General features: G+C 48.7%; 1 protein-coding gene and 1 long non-coding RNA gene across 3 annotated transcripts in view; one reads left to right on the top strand and one right to left on the bottom strand.

The window, feature by feature from the left end:
- KDM2B (lysine demethylase 2B) overlaps window positions 1-20,390 on the bottom strand; it is a 142,096-nt gene extending 121,706 nt beyond the window's left edge. Inside the window, exons 1-4 of one of the 2 annotated variants that reach the window (XM_058281345.2) lie at window positions 20,166-20,390; window positions 18,956-19,100; window positions 15,960-16,038; window positions 14,776-14,822 (exon numbers count right to left, since the gene is read on the bottom strand). In XM_058281345.2, coding sequence (XP_058137328.1) covers window positions 14,776-14,822; window positions 15,960-16,038; window positions 18,956-19,100; window positions 20,166-20,198 — 304 coding nt within the window. In that variant the 5' untranslated portion in view covers window positions 20,199-20,390. Of the gene's footprint in view, window positions 1-14,775; window positions 14,823-15,959; window positions 16,039-18,955; window positions 19,101-19,769; window positions 19,848-20,165 lie in introns of those variants that run through there. The other variant, XM_058281346.2, reaches the window with a different exon arrangement.
- Window positions 20,391-20,577: 187 nt separating this feature from the next.
- Window positions 20,578-25,542, top strand: LOC105745482 (uncharacterized). The gene is made up of 2 exons (XR_002795628.3): window positions 20,578-21,467; window positions 23,175-25,542. It is a non-coding gene; the product is annotated as an uncharacterized lncRNA (long non-coding RNA).
- The last annotated feature ends 383 nt before the right edge of the window (window positions 25,543-25,925 follow it).

The following is a 25,925-nucleotide window of genomic DNA, read 5'->3' as shown; positions in this document are numbered from 1 at the left end:
TCACAAGACTTGCATGCTACTTTATTGGAATTGTAGTTGGTGCTGGGTTTAAGATATATGTAGGGGATTTGAATCTCTGGACTGATAATATGACACCCAGGCCCAGAGCCTCAACAGACTTCAGCTCCTACACTTTGATTTATTGGACTTACTCCACTCAGCTAACATGGAGTTGAAGAAGGTCAGCCACCACAACATGGAGCCTAGACTGTCTACAACTAGAAGCGGGAAGAGTGCATCCAGTACCCATGTGCAATCTAAGCCCTCACTTGACATAGGTGTGCAATGGACACAACCAATCCAATGTCCACAGAGAAAATGTGGAATGGGTGTGGGAACGGTAGCCATGGGGGCTGCTGGGTGTGGGGAACGGGAGGAAGAGATGAGATGTGGAGGCGTTTTCGGGACGTGGAGTTGTCCTGGATAGTGCTTCACGGACAATTACGGGACACTGTAGATCCCCCCAGGGCCCACTGGATGGAACGTGAGAGAGTCTGGGCTATGATGTGGACCATTGACTATGGGGTGCAGTGATGCTCAGAGATGAACTTACCAGGTGCAATGGATGTATCACGATGATGGGAGAGAGTGTTGCTGTGGGGGGAGTGGGGGGCGGGGGTGGTGGGGTTGAATGGACCTCATATATTTTTTTTAATGTAATTTAAAATAATAATAATAAATAAATATTTTAAAAAATTTAAAAAAATAAAAATAAAAATAAAAAAAAAAAAGTTAAAGACCTAAGTAAAAGAAAAGATATCCCATATTCATAGACTGGAAGACTTAATATTGTTAAGATGTCAATACTGTCTAAAGCAATCTACAAATTCTGTGCAATCCCTATCAAAATTCCAGCAGCCTTTTTTGCAGAAATGGAAAAGCTGGTCCTCAAATTCATATGAAATTGCAAATAGCCAAAACCAAATTGAAAAAAGAAGAACAAAGTTGGAGGATTCAAACGTCCTCATTTAAAAACTCACTACAAAGTTACAATAATTTAAGCACTGAAGTACTGGCATAAGAATAGACATATAGACCAATGGAATAGAATTGAGAGTCCAGGGATAAATCTACATATCTTTGTCCACTGAGTTTCAACAAGGGTGACAAATCCACTGGGGAAAGAATTGTCTTTGAAAAATGGTTCTGGGAAACTGAAAGTTCACAGGCAAAAGAATGAAGGTGGACCCATACTTCTCACCATATACAAAAACTAATTCAAAATGGATCAATGACCTACATATAAAAGCTAATACTATAAAACTCTTACAAGACCTAGGGAAATACCTTCAGGACTTTGTAGTAAGCAGTGGATTTTTGGTTCGATTTCAGACCAAAAGAATAACAAGAAAAAATAGATAAAATAAACTTCATCAAAATTAAAAACTTTTATGCATCAAAAGTCAGTATGGAGAAGCATACTTGGCCCAATGAATAGGGCGTCCGCCTACCACACGGGAGGTCCACGGTTCAAACCCAGGGCCTCCTTGACCTGTATGGAGCTGGCCCACACGCAGCACTGATGCACGCAAGGAGTGCCATGCCACGCAGAGGTGTCCCCCGTGTAGGAGGGTCCCACGCAGGAGGAGTGCGCCCCGTAAGGAGAGCCGCCCAGCATGAAAAAAAGTGCAGCCTGCCCAAGAATGGCGCCACACACACAGAGAGCTGACACAACAAGATGACGCAACAAAAAGAAACAGACTCCCAGTGCCGCTGATAAGGATAGAAGCAGTCAGAGAAGAACACACAGCGAATGGACAGAGAGAGCAGACAACTGGGGCGGGGGGGAGGGGAGAGAAATAAATAAAAAATAATAATAATAAAATAAAAAATAAAAACTTAAAAAAAAAAGGCAAATAAGGATATGAAATGATGCAGAACCTCTTTAGCCACTACAGTAATGCAAATCAAAACTACAGTGAGATACCACTTCACGCCCACTAGGATGGCTATTATTTTAAAAACTGAAAATAACAAGAGTTGACAAGGAACTCTAGTATATTGTTGATGGGAATGTAAAGCGGTGCTGGCATGGCGGGAAAACGGTTGGGTGGTTCCTTAGAAAGTTAAACATAGACTTACCATATGACCTGACAATTCCACTGCTAGGTGTATTCCCCAAAGATATGAGAGCAGGGATTCAGTCAGATATATGCACACCAATGTTCACTGCATCATTATTCACAATAGCCAAAAGGTGGAAAGAACTCGTGTCCATTCAGCCAATGAATAGATAAAATGTGGTCTATCCATACAATGGAATACTATTCAGCCATAAAAGGACTGCACTGCTAGTACAGGCTACAACACGGATGAATCATGAAGACATCATGCTGCGTGAAATAAGCCGACACAAAAGGGCAAATATTGTATGATTTCTCCTATATGAAATACTTATAATAAGCAAATTCAAGAGGCAGAAAGGAGAATAGTGGTTTTTCAGAGGTGGGGGGAAGAGAGAATGGGGGATGAGGATTTGGCCCAATGGATAGGGCGTCCGCCTACCACATAAGGTGGTCCGAGGTTCAAACTCTGGGCCTCCTTGACCCGTGTGGAGGTGGCCCATGCACAGTGCTGATGTGCACAAGAGTGCCGTGCCATCAGGGCTGTCCCCCACATAGGGGAGCCCCATGAGCAAGGAGCGTGCCCCATAAGGAGAGCCGCAGCACGACAAAAGTGCAGCCTGCCCAGGAGTGGCACCGCACACACAGAGAGCTGACACAGCAAGATGATGCCACAAAAACACGACACAGATTCCGGGTGCTGCTGACAAGAATACAAGCAGACAAAGAACACACAGCAAAGGGACACAGAGAGCAGACAACTGGAGGGGGGGGTGGGGAAGGGGAGAGAAATAAATTAAAAAAAAAAAAAAGAGGGACTAGGAAGTTATTGCTGAATGAGTATATGTTCTGGTTTGAAATGATAAAAATAATTTTGAAATAGTGGTGAAAGCTACACAGTATCTTTTTTTATTTTTATTTTTTTCTCCCCCCTTCCCCCATCCCCCAGTTGTCTGCTCTCTGTGTCCATTCGCTGTGTGTTCTTCTGTGACCGCTTCTATCCTTATCAGCGGCACTGGGAATCTGTGTTTCTTTTTGTTGCGTCATCTTGTCGTGTCAGCTCTCCGTGTGTGCGGAGCAATTCTTGGGCAGGCTGCACTTCCTTTTGCACTGGGTGGCTCTCCTTACAGGGCACACTCCTTGCGCGTGGGGCTCCCCTATGCAGGGGACACCCCTGCATGGCCCAACACTCCTTGCGTGCACCAGCACTGCGCATGGACCAGCTCCACACGGGTCAAGGAGGCCCAGGGTTTGAACTGCGGACCTCCCATGTGGTAGGCGGACGCCCTATCCATTGGACCAAGTCCACTTTCCTCTTTTTTTCTTTTAAGATTTATTTTATTTATTTCTCCCAACCTCCCTGTTGTTTTTCACTTGCTGTGTCTGTTCATCTTCCTTATTTCTTTAGGAGGCACTGGGAGCCCAACCCTGAACTTCGAATGTGAGAGGAGGTGTCTAATCACTTTAGCCACCTCTGCTCCATTTTGTTGTATCTCTTATTATATTTTTTTCCTCCCTGCATCTCTTCTTGTGTCATCTTGTTGCATCAGCTTGCCATGCCTGCCCATTGCTGTCTTCTTTTAAAGACACCGGGAATCTCTGCTTCCTGCTTTGCTGGGTCTCTCATTACATTTTTTCTTCTTGTGTCTCTTGTTATGTCATCTTGCCATGTCTGCCCATAGCACCAGTTCTCTGTCTTCTTTAGGAGGTATCAGGATCCGAACCAGCAACCTCCCATGTGGTAGGCAGGAGCCCAGTCACCTGAGCCACATCCATTTCCCCACAATATTTTAATATCAAAGAACTGTCCACTTAAAATAACTAAAATTATTTCAACATTATGTATATTTTCCATAACTAAATATGTGTTTTTCTTATTGTTTACGTATGTTCATGTATAAATGATATAATAATAATAATAATAATAATAGGGTGGGTTGGGGGAAAATACCTTGGTTAGTAGTAATATTTTGAGGATGCTCTTTAATCATTAGTTAAAAATGTTTCACAACAATGCAAGGTATTAGTGGTAGGGTGAGGTATGAGAGTCCTGTAGGATATTATGTATGTTTGTTTTGTAAGTTCACAACTATTACTATACACTTATTGCTCATGTATGTTTATATATAAGTGATATACTTCAATAATTGTTTTTTAATGTGTGTGTGTTTTTTTTTAAAGCATACGGTGAGTGGAGCTCCCAGGCAATGCAACAAGGCAAAGAAAATAAAAGGCATAAAGAGTGGAAAGGAAGAGACAAAACATATTATCGGCAGATGACATGATTGTTTAACTTAAAAAGACAGCCTTTACAGTAGCAAAACCACAAAAAAATCAAATACATAGAATAAATCTACCAAGATATGCAAGTCCTCTACCACAGAAACTGAATAGAGGGGGGGTACTGGGCTCCTGGCCGGGGGGTCACTGTTGTGGGCCCTGGGAGAGCAGTGGCAATCCTCCAGGTGCAACGGCAAGAACCAGGAAGGAAGGAGGGCCCAACAGTGGGCTCCTGATACTAATGACTATGCTTTTGAGCCTATACACCTGCAATAAGAACAAGGCCTAGAGTAGCATTGTGCCTGGGGGTTTCCTCCTGACAGCCTGCATGTTACTCAAATGTGGCCACTCTCACAGCCAAACTCAGCGTGTAGATGCGATGCATTCCCCCCAGCGTGGGACATGACACCCGGGGATGAGCCTCCCTGGCACCGAGGGATCACTACCACATACCAGCTGAAGAAGCAACTAGAAAATGACCTTGAATTAAAGATTCAATGCGGAACAGCAGAATATACCTGTCTACATATAATGACATGACTTCGGGAAGCTGTTTGACCTAATGTAAGGGGGAAATGGAAAGGAGAAATGAGATTATAAGGCTGTGAGTCTCTAAAAAAGAGTCTGGAGGTTGTCAGAAGGAATACCCCTATGTACAACTGAACAGAGTCTAAGAGACAGATAAGGTAGATACAACCCCAGGTATTGGTTCTTTTGAGGGATAAAGAGACCCACGGGTTCTATGGTCATGGCAGAAGGGGTTCACTGCCATGACAGATAGCCCTTCTTTGGAGCTGGTGTTTCTGCGTGATGGAATTGGACTCAGAGGGGATCTCTTTTCACAAGACTTGCATGCTACTTTATTGGAATTGTAGTTGGTGCTGGGTTTAAGATATATGTAGGGGATTTGAATCTCTGGACTGATAATATGACACCCAGGCCCAGAGCCTCAACAGACTTCAGCTCCTACACTTTGATTTATTGGACTTACTCCACTCAGCTAACATGGAGTTGAAGAAGGTCAACCACCACAACATGGAGCCTAGAGTGTCTACAACTGGAAGCGGGAGGAGTGCATCCAGTACCCATATGGAATCTAAGCCCTCACTTGACATAGATGTGCAATGGACACAACCAATCCAATGTCCACAGAGAAAATGTGGAATGGGTGTGGGAACGGTAGCCATGGGGGCTGCTGGGTGTGGGGAACGGGAGGAAGAGATGAGATGTGGAGGCGTTTTCGGGACGTGGAGTTGTCCTGGATAGTGCTTCACGGACAATTACGGGACATTATAGATCCCCCCAGGGCCCACTGGATGGAATGTGAGAGAGTCTGGGCTATGATGTGGACCATTGACTATGGGGTGCAGTGATGCTCAGAGATGAACTTACCAGGTGCAATGGATGTGTCATGATGATGGGAGAGAGTGCTGCTGTGGGGGGAGTGGGGGGCGGGGGCGGTGGGGTTGAATGGGACCTCATATTTTTCATAATGTAATTAAAATAAATAATTTAAAAAAAAAAAAAGAAACTGAATAGAGGAATACATGCCATATTCATGGATTAGAAAACTCAACATTATAAAAATGTCAATTTCCCCAATTAATCTACAGAATCAACACTATTCCAACCAAAATCACAGCAGCGTTTCAAAAAATATTACGAGCTGTTTATAAAATTCCCATGCAAAGGATGAAAAACCAAGGCAATCTTGAAAAAAGAACAAGGCTGCTGTGATTGGCGTTGTGGTTTGTGTATGCTCAGGAGACATGAATCTCTGGACTGTCCATGTGCCAACTGGGCTCTGAGCCTCAGCAGAGTTGCGACACCTACCCTCTGGTTCGTTGGACATATCCAGGTCAGCTAACAGGGAGGTGAGGATAGTCAACCTCACCAGGGAACCGAGTGTCTACAACTGCAAGCAAGAGAAGCTCATCCATCAGTCATATGGGATCTAAGCCCCCTTTTGATTTAGAGGTTGAGTGGACATCGCCATCCCAGGGTCCACAAGATGGAGGAATATAATATGGTTTGGAGTGGACTCACTGGTATTGTACTATAGAACGGCTGTGCTTCTAGCAATGGAAGAAATTGCATCATTGATGTGGAGACAGTGGCCATGTGAGTTGCTGAGGGTAGGGAGAGGAGGTGTGATATGGGGCATTTTCGGGACTTGGAGCTGTCCTGAACGATATTGCATGGACAGATGCAGGACACTGTTTATCCTGCCATAAGCCACTGGATGGACTGGGAGAGAGTGTGAACTACAATGTAAACTATGGTCCATGCTGTGTGGCACTGCTCCAGGGTATATTCACCAAATGCAATGAATGTGCCTCACTGATGAAAGTGGATGTTGATGTGGGAGGATAGGGGAAGTGGAGTATATGGGAATCTCTTACGTTTTTTAACATACCATTTTGTGTGATCTACTTATCTTTTTTTAAAAAGGACAACAAAAAAAGATTAAAAAATATGCAGGTTATGAGAAATAAAAGAACAAGGCTGGAGGGCTTTTATCAGATAGCAGACCTATTAAAAAGTTAATTAACACAGTGTGGCACTGGCACAGGAAAGACAAACTGACCACTGGAAATGATTAGAGCAGCCAGATGGAAACACATGCAGTCACCCAGTTTATAACAAAGACAACTGCAGTGCCGTGGGGAGAGGATTCTTTTTCAATAAACAGTGTTGAAACAACTGGATATCCATATGAAGGAAAAAGAAAATCTCGACCCCTAACTCACACCAAACACAAAAATCAATTCCAGATGAACTGCAGATCTAAATACAAGAGTTAATACAATAAAGCTTTTTGAAAAAAACATATGAGCATCTTTATGACCTTGGAGCAGACGTACATTTCTTAAACACAAAAAGAACTAATGGGGAGAAGCGGATGTGGTTCAAGTGATAAGGTCTCCACCTACCATATGGGAGGACCCAGGTTTGATACGTGGGACCTCCTCATGAAAAAGAAGAAGAGAAAGCGCGCCTGCACGGTGAGCCAGTGCCCATGTGGTTAGCCAAGTGCCCACGTGAGGGCCCATGTGATGAGCCAAGTGCCCACACAGTGAGCCAGTGCCCGCGCAAAGTGACTCATGCTACAGGATGATGCCGCAACAAAAGAGAGATGAAGGGGAGAGTCAAAGTGAAGCACAACAGAGATCAGGAATTGAGGTGGCGCAATTGACAGGGAAACCTCTCACTACATCAGAGGTCCCCAGGATCAAATTCCTCTGAATCCTAGAGGACAAAGATGAGAAGACAAAAAAAGAGAAATAGATACAAAAGATCACATAGTAAATGGACACAGCAAAAACACAGGGTGGGGGCCAGGGCAGGGAGGGGAAAAAATAAATAAATCTTAAAAAAAAAAAAGAATAGGTAAAATAGTCTATATTAAAATTAAGAGATTTTGTTCATTCAACTCTATTTTTAGGGGCAGGTGTAGCTCAGTGGTTAAGCACATGCTTCACATGTAAGAGTTCACTTGTACCTCCCTTAAAAAAAAGTGTGAAAAGGCACCCCACAAAGGTGAAAATCTTTGGAATATATATCCATATTTCCAACAAAGGATTCATGTCCAGTATATATAAAGAGCCCTTATGATCAAAAAGAAAGAGACAGACAACTATTTAAAATAAATAGTAAAATAAAATAAGACTGGATCAGATATTTCCCAAAAGAAGATATCCAAATCGCCAAAAAACATACAAAACCGAGTTCAACTTCACTAAATCCACACTGCCTCACTCCCAAAAGCATGGCAGGAGGGCGAAAATGAAAAGGACAGAGAGGATCACACTTCCGTGGAGCAAGCAGGACACTCACATGCTCTTGGTGTGGTTACAAATCAACTATTTGACAGCATCTACTAAAACTGAACACACGTGCATATCTTCTTTCCCAGCAATTCCACTCCCAAGCAGTCACCCAACAGAAATGCACCCATCCGCTCATCTAGAGTCATGTTCTCGAACGTGCATGGCAGCCCCGTACATTCAGCCTTCGGCTGGCCACTACCCAGTAGCCCATCAATACTAGAATGGATAAACGGTGAAAAAGTCACACAATGGAAAAGTGTATGACAATAAAACTTCTACAACTACGCACAGCAATACGGATGAATCTCCTAAGCGCCAACCTCGCTGTTAGAAGCAAGCTGACGGTGGAAGGCGATGGTGGGAATTCTGGGGTACTGTTACCCTGGTGTGTTCAATTTTTTTTTAATTAATTGAGCTGTTCAAGTACTTTACTGCATGAATATTATACTTCGAGAAAAAGTTTTCTAAGTGTACAGTGTTACAGAAATAGGAAATGCTGCTTTTCAAAACCAAGCAGAGCGCTAGAAACATAGCCAAGGTGTCTGGCTTCTCAGCCAGCAAACTAAGAGCACCGCCAAGGGAGAGCCTGATTTGAGGTCACAAGAGAAGAGTGTGTGGCCCCAGGTTCTACACCAACCCCTCTCAAGCAGCCCCCTCCAAAGATCCAGCAGTCAGGGCGAAGGCTGCTGCCACGGAAGAAGCCAGAAGCAAGGAGGCGGAGACTCCACCTCAGTTGGTCCAGCCTCCCTGCCACATCCTTCCCTATTGTTGGGAAGGGCATGTTTATGTCTCCCAGCAACCCTGGAGCACCAGGTTTTCCTTAGCCTCAGTCCTGTGTTTTTGTTCTTATTTTTTTGTTATTGTTTGTTTCTTTCATAGTCATGTACTTTTTTTGTTTGTTTTTTAAAGATTTATTTATTTCTTCCCCCACCCCCCCGACCTGTGTTCTGCTCTGTGTCCATCTGCTGTGTTCTTCTGTGTCTATTTGTCTCTCCTTAGGCTGAACCCGGAACCAATCCTGTGACCTTCCAGAGTGGGAGAGAGGTGTTCAATCTCCACTCGGGCCAGCTTGATGCACAGGCCAGCTTGCCTTCACCAGGAGGACCCTGGTATCGAACCCTGGGCCTATATGGTAGATGGGAGCCCAATCGCTTGAGCCACATCTGCTTCCCTATAGTCATATAGTTTTGTTTTTTTTTTTTTTTTTTTTAAAGATTTATTTATTTATTTCTCTCCCCTCCACCCCCCTCCCTGGTTGTCTGTTCTCTGTGTCTATTTGCTGCATCTTTCTTCTTGTCCCCTTCTGTTGTTGTCAGCGGCACAGGAATCTGTGTCTCTTTTTGTTACCCGTGTGTGGGGCTCCCCCATATGGGGGACACCCCTGCGTGGCATGGCACTCCCTGTGTGCATCAGCACTGCGCATGGGCCAGCTCCACAAGGGTTAAGGAGGCCCGGGGTTTGAACCGCGGACCTCCCATGTGGTAGACGGACGCCCTAACCACTGGGCCAAGTCCATTTCCCTAGTCATATAGTTTTGATGGGGCCAACCCTGGCCACCAGCTCCAGGGATGGGTTGCTTTAAGCCTATTTGAGAGAATCCAGGGACTTTTTTTTTTTTTTACGGTTTATTTATTTATCTCTCCTCACTCCCTTGTTCTTTGCACTTGCTGTGTCTGTTAATCTTCCTTGTTTCTTTAGGATGCACAACAACCAAACCCAGGCAGCGGACATGGCCCAGTGGTTAGGGCGTCCGTCTACCACATGGGAGGTCCGCAGTTCAAACCCCGGGCCTCCTTGACCCGTGTGGAGCTGGCCCATGCGCAGTGCTGATGCGCGCAAGGAGTGCCCTGCCACACAGGGGTGTCCCCCGCATAGGTGTGTCCCCCACGTAGGGAAGCCCCAGGCGCAAGGAGTGCGCCCTGTAAGGAGAACTGCCCAGGGCGAAAGAAAGTGCAGCCTGCCCAGGAATGGTGCCGCACACAGGGAGAGCTGACACACAAGATGACTCAACAAAAAGAAACACAGATTCCCGTGCCACTGACAACAACAGAAGCAGGCAAAGACGATGCAGCAAATAGACACAGAGAACAGACACCTGGGGTGGGGGAGGAAAGGGAGAGAAATAAATAAATCCTAAAAAAAAAAAAAAAAAAAAAGAATGGAGAAACTGAATTTTTAAAAAAATTTTTTTTTCAAAAAAAAAAAAGAACCAAACTCAAGACACCTCAGATGTGGGAGGGAGGTGCCTGATCGCTTAAGCCATCTCTGTTCCCTGCTGTTATAACTCTTCTTATGTTTTTCCTCTTGCGTCTCTTGTTGCAGCATCTTGTCAGGTCAGCTTGCTGCACCTACCCATCGTACCAGCTCCCCATCCTGCTCGTCCTCTTCAGGAGGCACCGGGAACCTCTGCTCCCTACTTTGTTCTGTCTCTCATTGTGTTTTTCTTCTTGTGTCTCTTGTTGCATCACCTTGCTGTGTCAGCTTGCCGTGCCTGCCCATTGTATCAGCTCACTGTCCTCTTTAGGAGGCTCCGGGAACCAAACCACAGACCTCCTTTGTGGTAGGCAGGAGCCCAATAGCTTGACCCACATCTGCTTCCCAATCCAGGGAATTTTTTTTTTCTTTTTCCCCTTCGCCTCCCTAGCCCTGCTGTTTTTCCTGTCTGTGTCCATTCACTGTGTGATCTCTTTCCATTTCTTTTTGTCCTCTTCTCATTTTTTCTCCTCTAGGATTCACCAGGATTCAATTCTGGAGACCCCTGATGTGGAGAGAGGTTCCCTGTCAATTGCGCCAGCTCAGTTCCTGGTTTCTGCTGCTCTTCACTTTGACTCTCCCCTTGCCTCTCTCTTTTTTTTTTTTTTTTTTAAGAGAAATTCACTCCTTTTTTCTTAGATTTATGTTTTATTTATTCCTCCCCCTTTCCCCTTCCGCCGGCCCCAGTTGTCTGCTCTCTGTGTCCATTCGCTGTGTTCTTCTGTGTCCACTTGCATTCTGGTCAGAGGCACCAGGAATGTGTCTCTTTTTGTTGCGTCATCTTGCTGTGTCAGCTCTGTGTGTGTGGCGCCACTCCTGGGCAAGCTGTGTTTTTTTTGCATGGGGTGGCTCTCCCTACGGGGTGCACTCCTTGCATATGGGGTTCCCCTACAGGGGGACACCCCTGTGTGGCAAGGCCCTCCTTGAGCGCAGCAGCACTGCGCGTGGGCCAGCTCATCACACGGACCAGGAGGCCCGGGGTTTGAACCCTGAACATCCCATATGGTAGGCGGACTCTCTATCAGTTCAGCCAAATCTGCTTCCCCCTTGTCTCTCTTTTTTTTTTTAAGATTTATTTTATTTATTTCTCTCCCTTTTCCCCTCCTTCCCCATTGTCTGTTCTCTGTGTCCATTTGCTGCATATTCTTTTTGTCCGCTTCTGTTGTCAGCGGCACGGGAATCTGTGTTTCTTTTTGTTGCGTCATCTTGCTGCATCAACTCTCCATGTGTGTGGCACCATTCTTGGGCACACTGAACTTCTTTCACGCTAGGTGGCAGGGCGCTCCTTGTACTCATCAGCGCTGCATATGGGCCAGCTCCACACAGGTCAAGGAGGCCCGGGGTTTGAACCACTGACCTCCCATGTGGTAGACGGACACCCTATCCACTGGGCCAAGTCCATTTCCCCCCTCCTTGTCTCTCTTTTGATGCATCTTCATCTTGCTGCGTGACTCACTTGTTTCACGGGCACTGGCTCAGCACGCAGGCACTCATGCGGGCACTGGCTCACCACGCGGGCACTCAAGCGGGCACTGGCTCACCACGTGGGCACTCATGCGGGCACTGGCTTGCTGTGCAGGCATGTTTCTCTTCTTCTTTTTCACCAGGAGGCCCCAGGGATCGAACCCAGATCCTCCCATATGGTAGACGGAAGCTCTATCACTTGAGCCACATCCACTTCCCAATCCAGGGCCTTTTGATGGACCTACTGGGGGTGTGGAGGGGGGCCTTAAGCTGATGGAAGCCTAGAGCTGCTGGTCAGGTTTGCCAACCCCTAGGAGAAGCCCACCAGAGTACATGGCAGAAAGAGGAAGCAGAAGCGGAGATCAGGACAAAACAGTCAGCTTCTCAAGGTCACCTTGCAGCACTGCCGTCTAGTATGGAGGTTACACCCTAAACCTGCTGCATCGGCCAGCTTTGCTCAGGCCAGCTTCCGCTGCATTTGCCTGTGTCCCTTCTGACAAATAGGCCTCCTCATCACCCTCTGGAAGCTTGTAGATACTCTCAGAGCCGAAAACGGACATCATAATGCCCCATGCTAACTGCAACCGCAGGCTCCCCTCACATTTTCAGAGCATGCTAAACGGCCACAAAGCCTTCAGTAGTCATCATTCCATTTGATGGTTATGGAAATACCGAGGGAGATATGGGGCAGGTATTACTGTCCTGGACTTTTCAAGAGCTGGCAAGGACATCAGAGACTGTCAAATTGGATCTCCTTGTCTCCACGATGAGAAGAATTAGACTCGAGGAATAGAAGGGGCAGCCTGAACACAACAAAGCATAAGAGGACCACAAAAGACTTGAAAGTTTCTCATGGGGCCCTGCAGACAACGTGTGCCCTTCCTTTTATTTCAGGAAAGCTGCAGGTATAGAGGTTGTGATGTCACCTGAGTTGAGAATCAGGCCCTAATCCCTGCTCCTAAAGAGACTCTCCTCAGGTCCATATCCTGCCTTTACAATAAATACTAATGGGACTAATTATGGAGCATTCATCTCCCACACAACACTCAGCATTCCTTAAATTCATTCTCTTAGATAATCCGTCTTCTTCAAGCAGACTGTTATTACCTCCATTTTGCATATGAGGAAACTGAGACTTGGACAGGTTAGATAACTGGACCTCCAACCGGGTTGTCCGACACCAACATTGAACTGCCTATGCCAAGACCTGATTTAAAAGACACATCATCCCACTTGTTGTATGGATCCATTCATATGAAATATCCAAAACAGGCAAACCTAGAAAGTGGATTAGTGGTTGCCAGGGACTGAGGGGAAGGGAGAGTTGGGAGGTGTGGGGTTTCTTTGTTGGTTTTAGTTTTTATTGTGGAAACATTTGTACAATGTGAAATTTCCCATTTTAACTACTTCCATGTGTAAAATACAGTGACATTAATTACATTCACAATATTGTGCTACTGTCACCACCATCCATTACTAAAACTTTTTCATCACCCAAAATAGAAACTGTGTTCCTATTAAGCAATAACTCTCCATACTCCCTGTCCCCCCAGCCCCTAGTACCCTGTAATTTCGCTCTGTCTCTGTGAATTTGCTAATCACGTGCGTGCTACCATACAGTATCTGTGTACTTTTGTGTTGGCTGATTTCAGTCAACAAGATGTCTTCAAGGTTCGTCCATGTTGTGACAAGTTGAGGTTTCTTTTTGGGGTGATAAAAATATTCTAGAATTATACAGTGGTGACGGTTCCACAACACTGTGAATATATTAAAAACCACTGAACTGTACACTTGAAAAGGAAGAACACGGTAAATGTTACAACATGTATTATCTCAATACATAAAACCTCGTATTAACTCCCCCCATCCTGCCAAAATAATCAGATCCCATCACCACCTCCCCAGCCCCTGCTTAACCCTCCACAACGGCTGCCCGTCGCAATAAGGATCAAACCCAGTTCCCCACCGCCGCCAACAAGACAGACATGACCCGGCCCTGTCGGCCTCTCCCGCCCCTCCTCACTCCGTTCCCCAGCACACCAAGTTCACCCCCACCTCGCAGCCTTTGCCCTTACCAGTCCCTCTTCCTGGAATGCCCTCTCCTCCGAGAAGCCCACCCATCTAAAATAGAGTCCATGGTCCTCCATCCCATTACCCTGCTTTGTTCTGTCATTGCCTTTATCACTATTTCTTTATCTCTTTTTTAAAGTTTGTTTATTTCTTCAGGCCTGACTCTGACCAAGACAGCAGGGACCTTGTCTGTCAGGTTTATGTTTTCAGCTCTGAACGTGCCCACCATGTGGGAGCTACTTGAAAAGCACTTCTGGAAAACACAGATTTATGGAAGGACTTCCAGCGACAACTGCAATGCCACCTGCTACCTGGCCAACAGTCCAGAGTGCCAGTCATCAGCCGCACTCGCCACGGGTGCTAGGAGAGTCAAGGGGCACACGCGAGACCCTCCGTGGTAAGCCCTGCCCTAGGCCTGCGGGAAACGCTGAGGCGGCGGAAGGAACGCTCCCTTCCACCCAAGGCCTGGGCGTCTTTTAGAGTTTACTGAGCAACCCACAAACAAACGCAAAGGAGGGATCTCAGATTGCTTTGCTGACACCCAAGCAGGAGGCCGGGGTCCAAACTGGTTCCATAAAACCAGGTGCTGGGAAACACCCTCTAAAATACAGCTTCTTGTGACTTTGCAATCTGACATGTTCTCCAGAATGAGACGGCTGCAGCTAACACCTGCTCCTCCCTCCTCCCACAGGGGCTGTTTCTTTTCAGAGGCAGTTAAAAGACTAAACAGGCAGGTGGTGATGGCTTTTTTCCCCTTCCCTTCACCTCCTCCCTACTTCAGCAGCTCTGAGCTGCATGCAGGGCAGGCAACTTACCCACTAGGAGTTTGACATCTCGGACTGTGAAATCAGGGTCAGGCATCCTGGAAAAAGACAGCACACAGATTTTTGGTGGGAAGCCAGAAACAAGGGGCTAGATCCTATCCTGGGGACAGGAGGATGCAGTTTTTGCAAGACAGTTCCTTCCCTTGTTCTCAGTCCAGAAACCCAAAGTGAAATCATCCAGAGCAAGCCAGAAGACCAATCAGCGCCTCCAGGGAAGGTCACAAGCCCTTCCCCACCCCAAGAGGCAAACCAAACCCCCTCGCTCTCCCCCATACCTGAACCCCGCACTGCTACGGAAGGTAGCCTGAGATCCACTGGCCACCCACTTTTCTGGGGAAGACGGAAGGTCAAGGGTGAGGGCCAGGAGCTGGGCATTCAGACACCTGCTTTCTTTTAAGATGCGCAGCCTCACTGTGTATTTCTCTCTCCCTATAGAAACTACTCTCCATGAGCAGCTGCATGGGGGGTGGGGAGTGGGGAAGGCACTTTAAGTTGGAGAGAAAAAAAGGACACACATGAGACCCATTCCAGGATCTGTTCACACTGGCTCCACTGACTGTGGTGCCATTTCCTTTTAATCCACATGGGAAGGCAAGCCCTGAGCCAACCCAGCAGGAGATGCTGGAGAAAAGAGGCAGCCTGGAATGCCACCCTCGGCCTCCTCCCCTATCCCCTGCCCAGGGCGGAAACCTGTTTTTCCACCTGGAGCTCTGAGAGATCTCAATGTGGGAGAATGTAAACTGGAGGTGGTGGAGAGGCAGGCAGAGAAAGGAGAGGCACAGGCCTAAAACCCCAGGAATCACACCCTGTGCAGGAGGGAAGGATTTCCCACCCAGGGAGAGTCTGAGAAAAAGAGTACCTAAGGCGGGGGGCCACCGTTCCCTTTAGTAAGGGGGTACACATAACTGGAGGTGGGTTGGGGGTGGAGTCAGCACTGCTTAAAGTTCTGTGTGCCCTTTGCCCAAACTCTCTGGAAATGCACCAATCCTTGGGGAGTTTTTTCCCCTTTGTCAAAAAAACCCAGTCTAGAGCAAGGAGATGCTTTTCCCAGATAACTGAAGAAAGATCCTTCTCAGTGATAAGAGGTGGGGAAAAGTGGGAGAAATCCATCCCAAGCCATATACCGGGTTAGGGAGGGAGAGAAGGGAGAGACGTGATTAGTTGCCTCGACTTACTTAATTCCCAGTCCATCCTTTTCGCGGAATATCAGGGGAACTCTGAGAGCTTCTCTCTGCACGTACTCATAGTTGAAATCTGCTTGGACATTTGAATGAAAGCAAATTGGTTAAGTCACAGAGGGGCAAATGAACCACAAGCAGTTGGGTGGGGGAAGAAAACATGACGCAGGGGCAAGGATGGTCCTTGACGCAAGTACAAGCTCTATGGCCAAATCTCCCTGGAAAAGGATTAGGCAAAGCCCAGGAGAAGCCACGAAGCCTCGCCACCAAACAGTCCTCTGCCTACCCAGTCACTTACTCCCGGCATGCCCCACGGGTCAGAACTCTTCAATGAACAGCCCAAGGCTGGCGAGGGCTGCTGAAGGAGTCCCGTGAAAGAGCTCTGCACAGAAGCAGCCAGGGCTCTTGCCCAGAAAGAAGGACGGACCGAGAAACTCATCCCAGGCTGGGCTCAGGAAGCAAAGGGGCTGCAAAACTGAAGAATGCCAGCTGGGGGATCGGAAGCCCGGGAGAGGCTGGGAGGAGGGCCGACTGGAACTAGACTTAGTATCAGTGAAGATCTCATTGTGATATCCTGCCTAGTGGAGGAGAGGGGAAGGGAGCCGGTTTCCCTGGAAACTGTGTATTTGGTGCCAAAATAACTAGGGAACCAGGCAAAGCTCTGTGGTCTTCAATGGGGAAATTCTCCCGTAGCCAGCACAATAGTTGTTTCAACTGGAGAATGGGGTGGGATGCTCCCTAGGTGAAGGTGGTGCAAAAGGCGCTCGGAAGGCCTAAGAAAATCCACAGGGTGGTTGGCCGTTCTGGGGTCTGTCGAGTATAGCCCCCCCAACACCCCCGCTGCCAAAGCCCTGGAGAATGAAGGCAGTCTTAATTTCTTTCCTCCCCCAGTTCCGAAGCCAGGTAATCTGACCCAGCCGCATCCCTGACAGAGAGCTGAGTGACGCTGAGCTAAATCCTCACGTCCCCAAAGACATCTTGTAACTAAATCAACCCCACGAGGGCACAGGCCTTCCCTGGCCACCAGAAGGGAGCCCACTGTTTCCCTAGCCCCAGGGAAACAGTTCACCAGGGCAGCCTTGGGGGAGGAGGCTAAGGCAGCTCGGCTCACAAGAGAGGGAAAGAACAAAACCCAGAGCCGGGGAAAGCCCTGACCTCAGCAGCTCTGATCCCCAGGGGCTCACATTGAATGGGGATTCCTAAGGATTTAAAGGAAGAGAAGTTTAAGAAGCTTCTATTTTGAATCCAGGCTAAGGGCTGTTTGGGTCTCTCAGCTCCACCCTCGAGTTCTGCGACCAGTTCTGAATTAACTCGCAAAACCCCAGGGCCGTCTCCTTCGAAAGGAGCAGAATTAAGGATACCCTTTCGAGCTCCATTGCTGAAATACCTTCCCCACTCCATAGCCTGCGGTCAGGCGCTTCAGGACAGCTTCAACTTCCTCAAATGAGCCTGAAAAAACAGTTCTAGAGACCCAGGACTAAGAATTCCTCACGAATGACTAGGAAGAGTTTGCACATTGTTTTCTCTTAGGATCTGCCACAGAGCTCTGAAAAGTGCACAGAGAAGGGAGAGGAACTAAAATCCCATTAATGCTAAGGAAATTAAGGCCGGCCACCATGTGTAGCCCGCCAGGAACCTACCAGCTGAAGAAATTTCTTCTTCCCTCCCTCCACAGCTACCCCCCACCTCAGAAGCACAAGCGCCCCAGGAGGCAATGGGCACAAAAGAGAAACTTCAAAAATGCAAAGCTGGGATAGTCTCTTCTTGGGGCTAACCCCTCAGCTCCAGCCACTCGACCGGAACCAGAGGAGGGAGGTACTTCCCACTTATCAGCTCACTGAGGGATGGAAGGATTTTCTAAGGGAGGGAGGATAAACAAAATGCAAACGGTAAAGGAAACTCAAAACTCTGAGGTAAAAAAAAAAAAAAAATGAACCTACACACCTCAAAAGTATAGGAAGATGCCCGGGTAGGCAGGGGCATCTCCAAAACTCTGACCCCACAGGCAGTGTTGGGTTCCTGGCGAGCGGGGCCACCGTGGCCCCCAGGCGGCGGCAAGGGAGGGCCTGGGCCCTGGAGCATCCCGCCCTCCCACTGCCAGGGCCAGGAAGAAACCCAGGCCCTGACGGCCTCAGGCTGGGGGAGCACTTCAAAACCCCAGAGGCTCCCCCAACTGCTCTAAACCGGCAGGGCCAAAAAGGGGGACAGCTCTCAAAGTCTCAGGCCTGGGAAGGGACGCAGATTCCCCCAAGGCTGCCCTAAATCTTCACTTCAAACTGCCAGTGGACATGGATATAGCCTTATGAGGGAGGCGGGCATCACTCCATGTCACTCCTTGAGACTCCAGGCCTCAGGCTTAGGTGGGGGGGCTCACCCCAATAACTCCGAGCTCACTCAGGCCCTGCTCCAATCTAACAGAGGGCTTGAGGGGATGGGGCCCTGCAGGCCACAGGTCTGGGGGGCGTGACCCATCAAATCCCCGGCGCCCCCAGTGCTGGCTCCTAACTGGCAGAATCAACGATGGCACGGGATTCGGGAAGCTTCAGGCCTCAGGGGGCCTTACTCCGTTCCCCCGAGGGGCACCCCGAGCCCCTACTCCTGTCAGGCGGCGGTACCTCAGGTAGCACCCGGAACAGGGAGCGCGGCCGGCTCGGGGTGGGGGAGGACGCGGCGCTCCCGCCTTCCCTGGTCCGCGCGTCCGTCCGTCCGTCCGTCCCCAGGTCCCCCAGTCCGCCGACCCCCTGGCTCTGCCCACCCTGGGGCTGCTGGGGTGGGCGCCAGCCGGGCCTAGGCCCACGCCCGGCCCCCGTTCCCGCCTGCCCTCCCCCCTCGCCACCCCACCCCACCCCCCCAGTGCTCGGCCTCGTTTCGTCACCGGATCCCCTGGAATGGGGGACGCGGGCGCGAAATACGAACCCAGCCACCGGCAGCTCCCTCCCCACGTGCGCGCGGCCCGCGGCGCGGGGGGCGGCCCGGGGAGGGGACGCCCTCACCTTTGCCCTCCATGGCGTGCACGAAGTCCCCCTGGTACAGCTGGCTGCGCAGCTTCTCCTCCAGGCTGAAGCCGCGGACGCTGACGATCTCCTCCACGTCCGACAAGTCCTCGTTCTCGTCGTATCTCTGGCGGTCGATCGGGCGCTGCGGGGACCCAAACCAGAGACCCCGGGACATTACTGGGGAACCCGAGGGTCGCCCCTCACCTTGGGCCCAGCACGAACAGGTGCAGGAGCCGCGCGCCCTGCACCCCACCCCTGCGACCCGAGCAACTTTGCGCAAACGCCAAAGATGCTGAAAATCGGGATAACGAGAAGGGCCCGCACCCCCAGGGTCCGGCAGCGCCCTTCACCGAGCACTCCTCTCCTGCATCTTTGGAGGCCATGGAAGAGACATCTGGGGGGGCCTCTCCCTCGCGGCCCACCCCGAGACGTGCTGGGCTTTGCCCACAAGGCCGGGAGCGCGGTTATGTAAGCCGGGAAGGGGGCTCCGGGCGCGGGCTGACGGGGTATATGTAGGCCCGGGAGGAGCCGCTGCAGCGCCCGGCTCGGCGGTAACTGCAGCCCTGGTGGCGGCGGCGGCGGCGGCGGCGGCAGCGCCGGGAAGCCGGAACCAGGGGCCGGCGGCATTTCTAAGGCTCGAGCCGTCCCCGAGCTACCGGGGAAGCAGGAAAGCTGCAATGGAAGGGTTGAGACCCCCGCCGCCCCCGCCGACCGACCGCCAGTGCAGGAAGGAGGGAGGGGAGTCGGGGCTTGGGAGGGGGAGAGGCAGCCGGCCCGCCACAAAGCTCCCATCGGAGACCCCAAAACGCACCAGCAGCTGCCTCATCTCCCCACAAGCGCTCGCGCACACTCACTTCCTAAGGCGACTCCCCCACCACTCCCCGCATCCCCCTTCCTCCTCCCTCCACCGCCCAGCGCCCGGCCCCGCAGTTCCCCAGATTCCGGGCGAACCCCGGGCCCGCTCGGCCCCCCTCCACGCCTTTCCCCGCCACCACCTCCCCACTTAAGTGTCTGAGACTCTGAGCCTCACAAGGGACTGGAGGAGTAAGCTGCTTGCTTCCTTTTGCATGCAATTTATTATATTTTTTTCCGGTCCTCTTGCAAAATACAGAAAAGGAAAGAAAAGGCAGCAGGAAACAAAAATAAAAATCATATCTATCATTTACCAGATACAGATTTTGGAAAAAAAAAAAAAAAAGCTACACACCAATCTTCTTCCAGAGTCTTTCTCTGCCTCCATTTTTTTTAGGAGAGTTCACCAATTAATTGTCAACACTCCTGCCCCCAGCATTTTGGCCGAGGGGGGAAGGAGGGGAGACCAAAGAAAACAAACCCAAAAATAAATAAATAAAGCAAGCCAGAGCCGAGATCTACAAAGTTCTGCACCAACACTTGGCCAGATCCGTTTGCAAAGTCCTAGGAAACCATTTTCAGCAGTTGGGGGGGGGGAGGCGTCGACGTCATAATCCCCGGAACGTAAACATTGTTGCCGATCCCGCTCGGAGCCCGCGGCCGGGCTAGTTGGGGTGGGTGGGGGTGCTCGGCCCGGGATGGGGGGGGAAGGGGGCGGCGGCCCGAGGAGGTGTTGGGGGGAAGGAGCCCGGGAGGCACCGAGCGCCGTTAGCGCCCTGGCATCGCTGTTTTGTTGTTGGGTCACGAGTGCGCCTCTGCACGCAGGCGCCGCCGCCGCCCGGGAGTAGTGTGCAGAGCTGACTTTTGGAGGGCTGAGTTGCCGGCGGCGGGGGCATCCCGGAGACCGTGGGGCGGGGAGGGGGGGGGGGAGGGAGGTGCAGATTTGCACGGCTCTTCTCAGCGGGAGGCGCGGAAATGCAAGCCGAGGCTGCGGGCATTAAAATCCCCGGGGCCTGGCACCCTCAAAAATGACTCCCCACCCCCCACTCCACCCCCGCCGCGTTTTAATCCCTGCCTCCGGGGCCCAGGGCCCCCTCGGGCTATCCGTTTTCCTCTTCCTTCCCCGCCCCACCCCATTACCTACGTGACCGACCCAAACTCACAGCTTTTTGAATATCTAATGGTTGGGGATTTTTTGTTTTTATTTTTGTTTTTTGCCTTGTTGCTGCATAGTCTTGTGGCCGAAATTCGGGGCGGAGGCTCAGCCTCTCCAGACCTCCGTGAGCGGACCTGCCATATGGAGGAGGCACTTTGGGACTCCAGGAAAGGAGCGCAGCCCATAACTGTTTGGAGTGCAGAATTCTTAAACGCCCGGGACTCAAGACATGGAAACATTCCCCCCACCCCACACCCACCGTGTGGGGTACACAGCCAGCCCCGGGCCTTTTCAGACCTGAGTTGACCCGAAGACATTGCTTTCATTCATTCACTCTGCCGGCCTCGGTGGAGTCCTTTCCTAGGCAACGAGCCCTGGAGCAGAAGTCGAACATTTTTTAAAGGTCCCTGCGCTCGCCAAGAAGAGGAAATAGATGCTCAGGAGGGAAATAAGGAGAGAATCGCATCTGGCGCCTCCTAACGCGGCTGCAAAGAGCGAAGGGTAAGCCCCTAAAGGCCATTTAGGAGATAAGTCGGTGGAAAAGTGCGTGGTGCACCTTGGGAGGGGGCTTGGGGAACTGTAGGCACCTCTTGATTAAATCTAGAGGGCTTCTTGGCTGAGGTGTTGGCACCCTCTATACATATGCGATTGTCTCTGATTAGAACGAGCACGCATCCCTAGCCAAATCTCTAGCACTGGTGCCCATTCCCAGCACTGGCATCTAAGTGTGTTGTCCTAGTCTTCCTTTGTGAATAAACTTTCAAGTTGACTGAGAAAAAGACTGGTCTAGCTCTACCTGGGCATCCTGGTAGGCCTGGTCTCAGTGGGGTGGAGAAGATCACGGCTGGGTGACACGCCAGGGCCACATGGTCATAGCAGGCTTTGCAAAAAAAAAAAAAAAACAACTATGCATTAATTTTTATTCCCTCAACCCTTGGGGCCATAGGAGATGGTCGTTTTGCAGATGAGGAAACTGAGGCTCGGGGAAGTTATGAATCTGGGTAATGGCTCTGCCTCCGTATTGATCAGGCAGATATGTGGGAGGAAGTGGCTCGCCCACAGCAGATCGTCTGTGAACTCAGCCTCGTACTAGTCAACCCTCCGAGACAGCTTCCTCCTCGCTCACCTTAAAGTTTCCTGTCACGTCTTTCCGTAATTCTTTCCCACCCGCCCCCAGAGGCTGCTCTTTGAAGTTTGTTTTAATACAAGTCCACACGCTCTAAAATCTTGAGGTCGGCTCGAGGCTGGCAAACTTCAAAATTTGTTTCCAAATTGAAATCCGCCGCATTGGCACCACCTGGAGCGGCCAGTCCTGCCTTGCTCAGTGCGAGACGGAAGGGGAGAGCCAGGGACCTCCTTTTCGGAGCTTCACTTGCTCACAATAACCCTGGAAGGGAAGTATTACTATTATCCTGCATTTTGCAAATGAGAAAGCCGCCTGGGCCAACACAGCTCACCCGAGATTGCACGGCTTGTTAACAGGGCTGCTGGGGCTCCAGCTCAAGCCTGGCACCCCATCACCTGTTTTTCTGGCATAGAAGGTCTTCGCTACTCCCACATAATGAAATAACCGTGTTCCAAGGAGACTGTGAAAAGTGAGTTATGGAGAATAAAGCAAAGCTGTGCAGAAAGGACACTTCATCTTCCTAATTCCTCCTTTACACCCAGAGACCCTTCTCTCTCCCCATATGGCCTCAAGGTGTCCCAAAAGCTGGAAAGACCCGCTGGCAGTCACCTTAATGTAAAAAAAAAAAAGTTAGGTCCATCCATCACCTTCCCGGGGGATTCCTGGCCTGTCACAGTGGGAAAGGGTTGCGTATCACCCAATTTCATCCCCTCCCTTAACCAACCGCCCGGAAACCGCCAACGGGGGAGAATGGGCCCGCTGGGGGTTTGTTCCCCTTTGACGCCCCCTCCTAAGTGGTCACTCTGTAAGTGTTGGGCCATGATGGATCTCCTTCTCCAGCGATATTTGCATTTTCCCTAAATGCATTTTCCCTAATTGGCAGATGAAAGGCTTTGTCCTCCAGGAGAAAGAATTCCAAGCATCTGCTTGAAGGTGGGGGGAGGTTATTTGGGGCCAAAGGGGGAAGGGCCAAGACCCTTTAGCCCACTGCCTTGGCTAATTGTCCTTGGGGAGCAGAAAGTAGGTGAGCGAGGGGAGCGAAGCCTGAGGTGCTGATCCCAGAGGTGTACTTCTTCCTGCAGGAGAAAGACACCCGGACTGTTCCATAAGCCAGTTAATTCGAAACATCATAATAATGACTTCCGGATGCTCCTGTGCAGTCATACAAAAGGCCCAGTCAAACCCTGCCTGTGTTTCCCCCATTCATTCATTTCTTCATTCATCAAAGGTCGATTGAGCAGCTCTGTGCCCCAAGACGGAGGAGAGGAAAAAGATAGGAGAAACAGCTCCTGTGGTAGACGAACTTCCGGGCTGGGCTGGAAGCGGACCAAAGGCTTTCCAAGGGAGCTTGGAGTCCAGAATGGTTTTTTTGAATTGTTGGAAACTGAAACTGTTCCCATACACATATGTCGTTACAATAGCGCCTGATTTTTTTTTATTAGAGACGTTATAGGTTTACAGAAAAATCATGTTGAAAATACATACAGAGCTCCCATATACCGCCCTATTAACGCCTTGCATTAGTGTAGTCCATTTGTTTCTGCTCCTGAATTCTGAGCGCTTACTCTGAACCAGTCTTTGGGCAAAGCACCTCACATTTGTTCTCTGAATCTTGGCCAAAGCTCCAGGTGGGAGGGGCTGTAATTCCTTACTTTTATAGCTGAGGCACAAAGAAAGGTCAAGTTACTGGTACAAACTTCACTGGTATGAAATAACAGGCAGGATTTGAATCCAAGGTGAGTGGGAAATCAGGGCCCACAGGATTTCAGTATCACTATGCTGTGCCTTCCTGCAGGGCGGACTCATTGAACTTGATGGTGGAAATAGTCCATATCCACACTGTTTGCCACATGAGATTATTGAGCTCGAAATGTAGGTCATGGGCCTAAGGAACTGAATTTTAAATTTTAATTAAATTTTAGATAGCTTTATGTTGCTGAATGTCTACTTTATTGTGTAGCACAACCCTAGAGCATTTTCCAGAATTTGTCTTAACTTACCTATTAGACTATAGGTTCAAAATTAGACAAAATCAGACCTCAAGATCTGTCGTGGTGCTAGATCCCTATAATCAACCCTGCAGAACATTTATGGAATGAGTGAAGGGTCCTGGAAAAAATAAATATTGGAATGACAAGGTTGGGTTGGGGAAAATCCAGGATTTCAGCAAAGGTTTCCCAGAAGAGGCCATCTGGAGTGGTAGCCTGGAAGCCATGGGCTCTGAGCATCAGGCCACCCACATGGCTCTGTGAAGGTGCTTGGGGATGCCAGCTGGATATCAGATTGTCCCACCTTTCCAGATCTTACAAATAAACTTCTCAAGGCCAGGTAATTGATTATGGGGCAGGGAGCCTTAGAAAAGGGTAACCACTTACAAAAATATATCCTAGTGACAGATTCAAGCATAAAATACAATCCATTGTAACCCAGTTTGCAATAGAAGTTAGAAAATGATCTAAAAGTTGGGGAACTAATTAATTCTTGAACCGTCTGTCTGCCCAATGAAGTGCTATTGAATTATTAAAAAGAACAGGGTAACTATATTGATGTGGAATGATTTTATAATATCCTTGAATTTTTAAAAAAGGTGCAGAATGTTAATACAATATTGTGCTGACCGCTTATGTAAAGCAAAAGGGATATCCCAAATATGTGTATTTTTATAGGCGGAGAATTTATTTGGAAAGAAATGTAAAAGGGTGGGGAGGGAATGGACAAAAGGAAGAAGGAAAAAAGAAAACCTATTCTTTGGTAATGTTTGAATTTTGACCACATGTATTCATTAGTGTTGTTTGATTTTTTTTTTTTAATTAATTTTTTTTTTTTTTAGGTACTGGGGCAGGGATTGAACCCAGGACCTTGTATGGGGGAAGCCAATGCCCAACCACTGAACTACTCTAGCTCCCTCCTGATTTTCTTTAATATATATGTTTTTTTATTAGAGATGCTGTGAACTTACAAAACAAGCATGTGCAACATGCAGAATTCTCATCCCACAGCCCTCCACCAACACCTTACTTTGTTGTGGAACATCTGTTACAGATTATGAGAGAACATCATCAGACTAGTACCACTATTACCCTATAGGGTACATTTGGTATATTTTTTACATACCCCCTTATTATTAGCACAGTACCTTCTTTGACATTAATTAGTGTTGCCTGATTTTTTAATCTTACCGACTTCATTTCATTGTACATGCTGTGGTGCCTTTTAAATTTTGTACCACACAGATGTTTATTACCTACTCAAAAATGAATCTCACGGGGGAGTGGATGTGGCTTAAGCAGTTGAGCACTGGCCTCCCACATGGGAGGTCCTGGGTTCGGTTCCTGGTGCCTCCTAAAGAAAAAACAATTGACAAGAAGCAAACAGACAAAGGAGCCATGGGGGGGGTTCATTGTATTCATTTTTTTTTTTTTACCCAATAAAGTTCAAAATGAGGCAAAACTAAATTGTTTAAATATAGCTATAAACATGGTAAAGAATCAATAAAAGCAGGGGTACAATTAACACAATGCAGGAAAAGTTAATTCTGGGGAGAAGGAAAGGGAATGTCATCAGGGTAGAGGGACTAGTGACTTGGTGTTAATCCAGGTGGTAGATGCCTCGATGGATTTCTTTCAACTGCTCTGAGACATTTTATACATTCTTTTTTATTTACAAAAAAGTCCACACAAAAAGAATTGTCTTAAAATTCTTTAAAATCTTTCTCTCCCAGATACTCCCCTCTGAACACATCTCCCCAAAACCCACCTCTAGCAGTCCCTTGGGCATATTTACAAACTTCGACAGGTATTTTCTTTTATTGTTTGACACAAATAGTACACAAT

The sequence above is a fragment of the Dasypus novemcinctus genome, chromosome 19, assembly GCF_030445035.2.
Source record: "Dasypus novemcinctus isolate mDasNov1 chromosome 19, mDasNov1.1.hap2, whole genome shotgun sequence".
NCBI lineage: Eukaryota > Metazoa > Chordata > Mammalia > Cingulata > Dasypodidae > Dasypus > Dasypus novemcinctus.
Note: the sequence above shows the minus strand (reverse complement) of the source record. Positions and strands in the feature narration are given on the sequence as shown.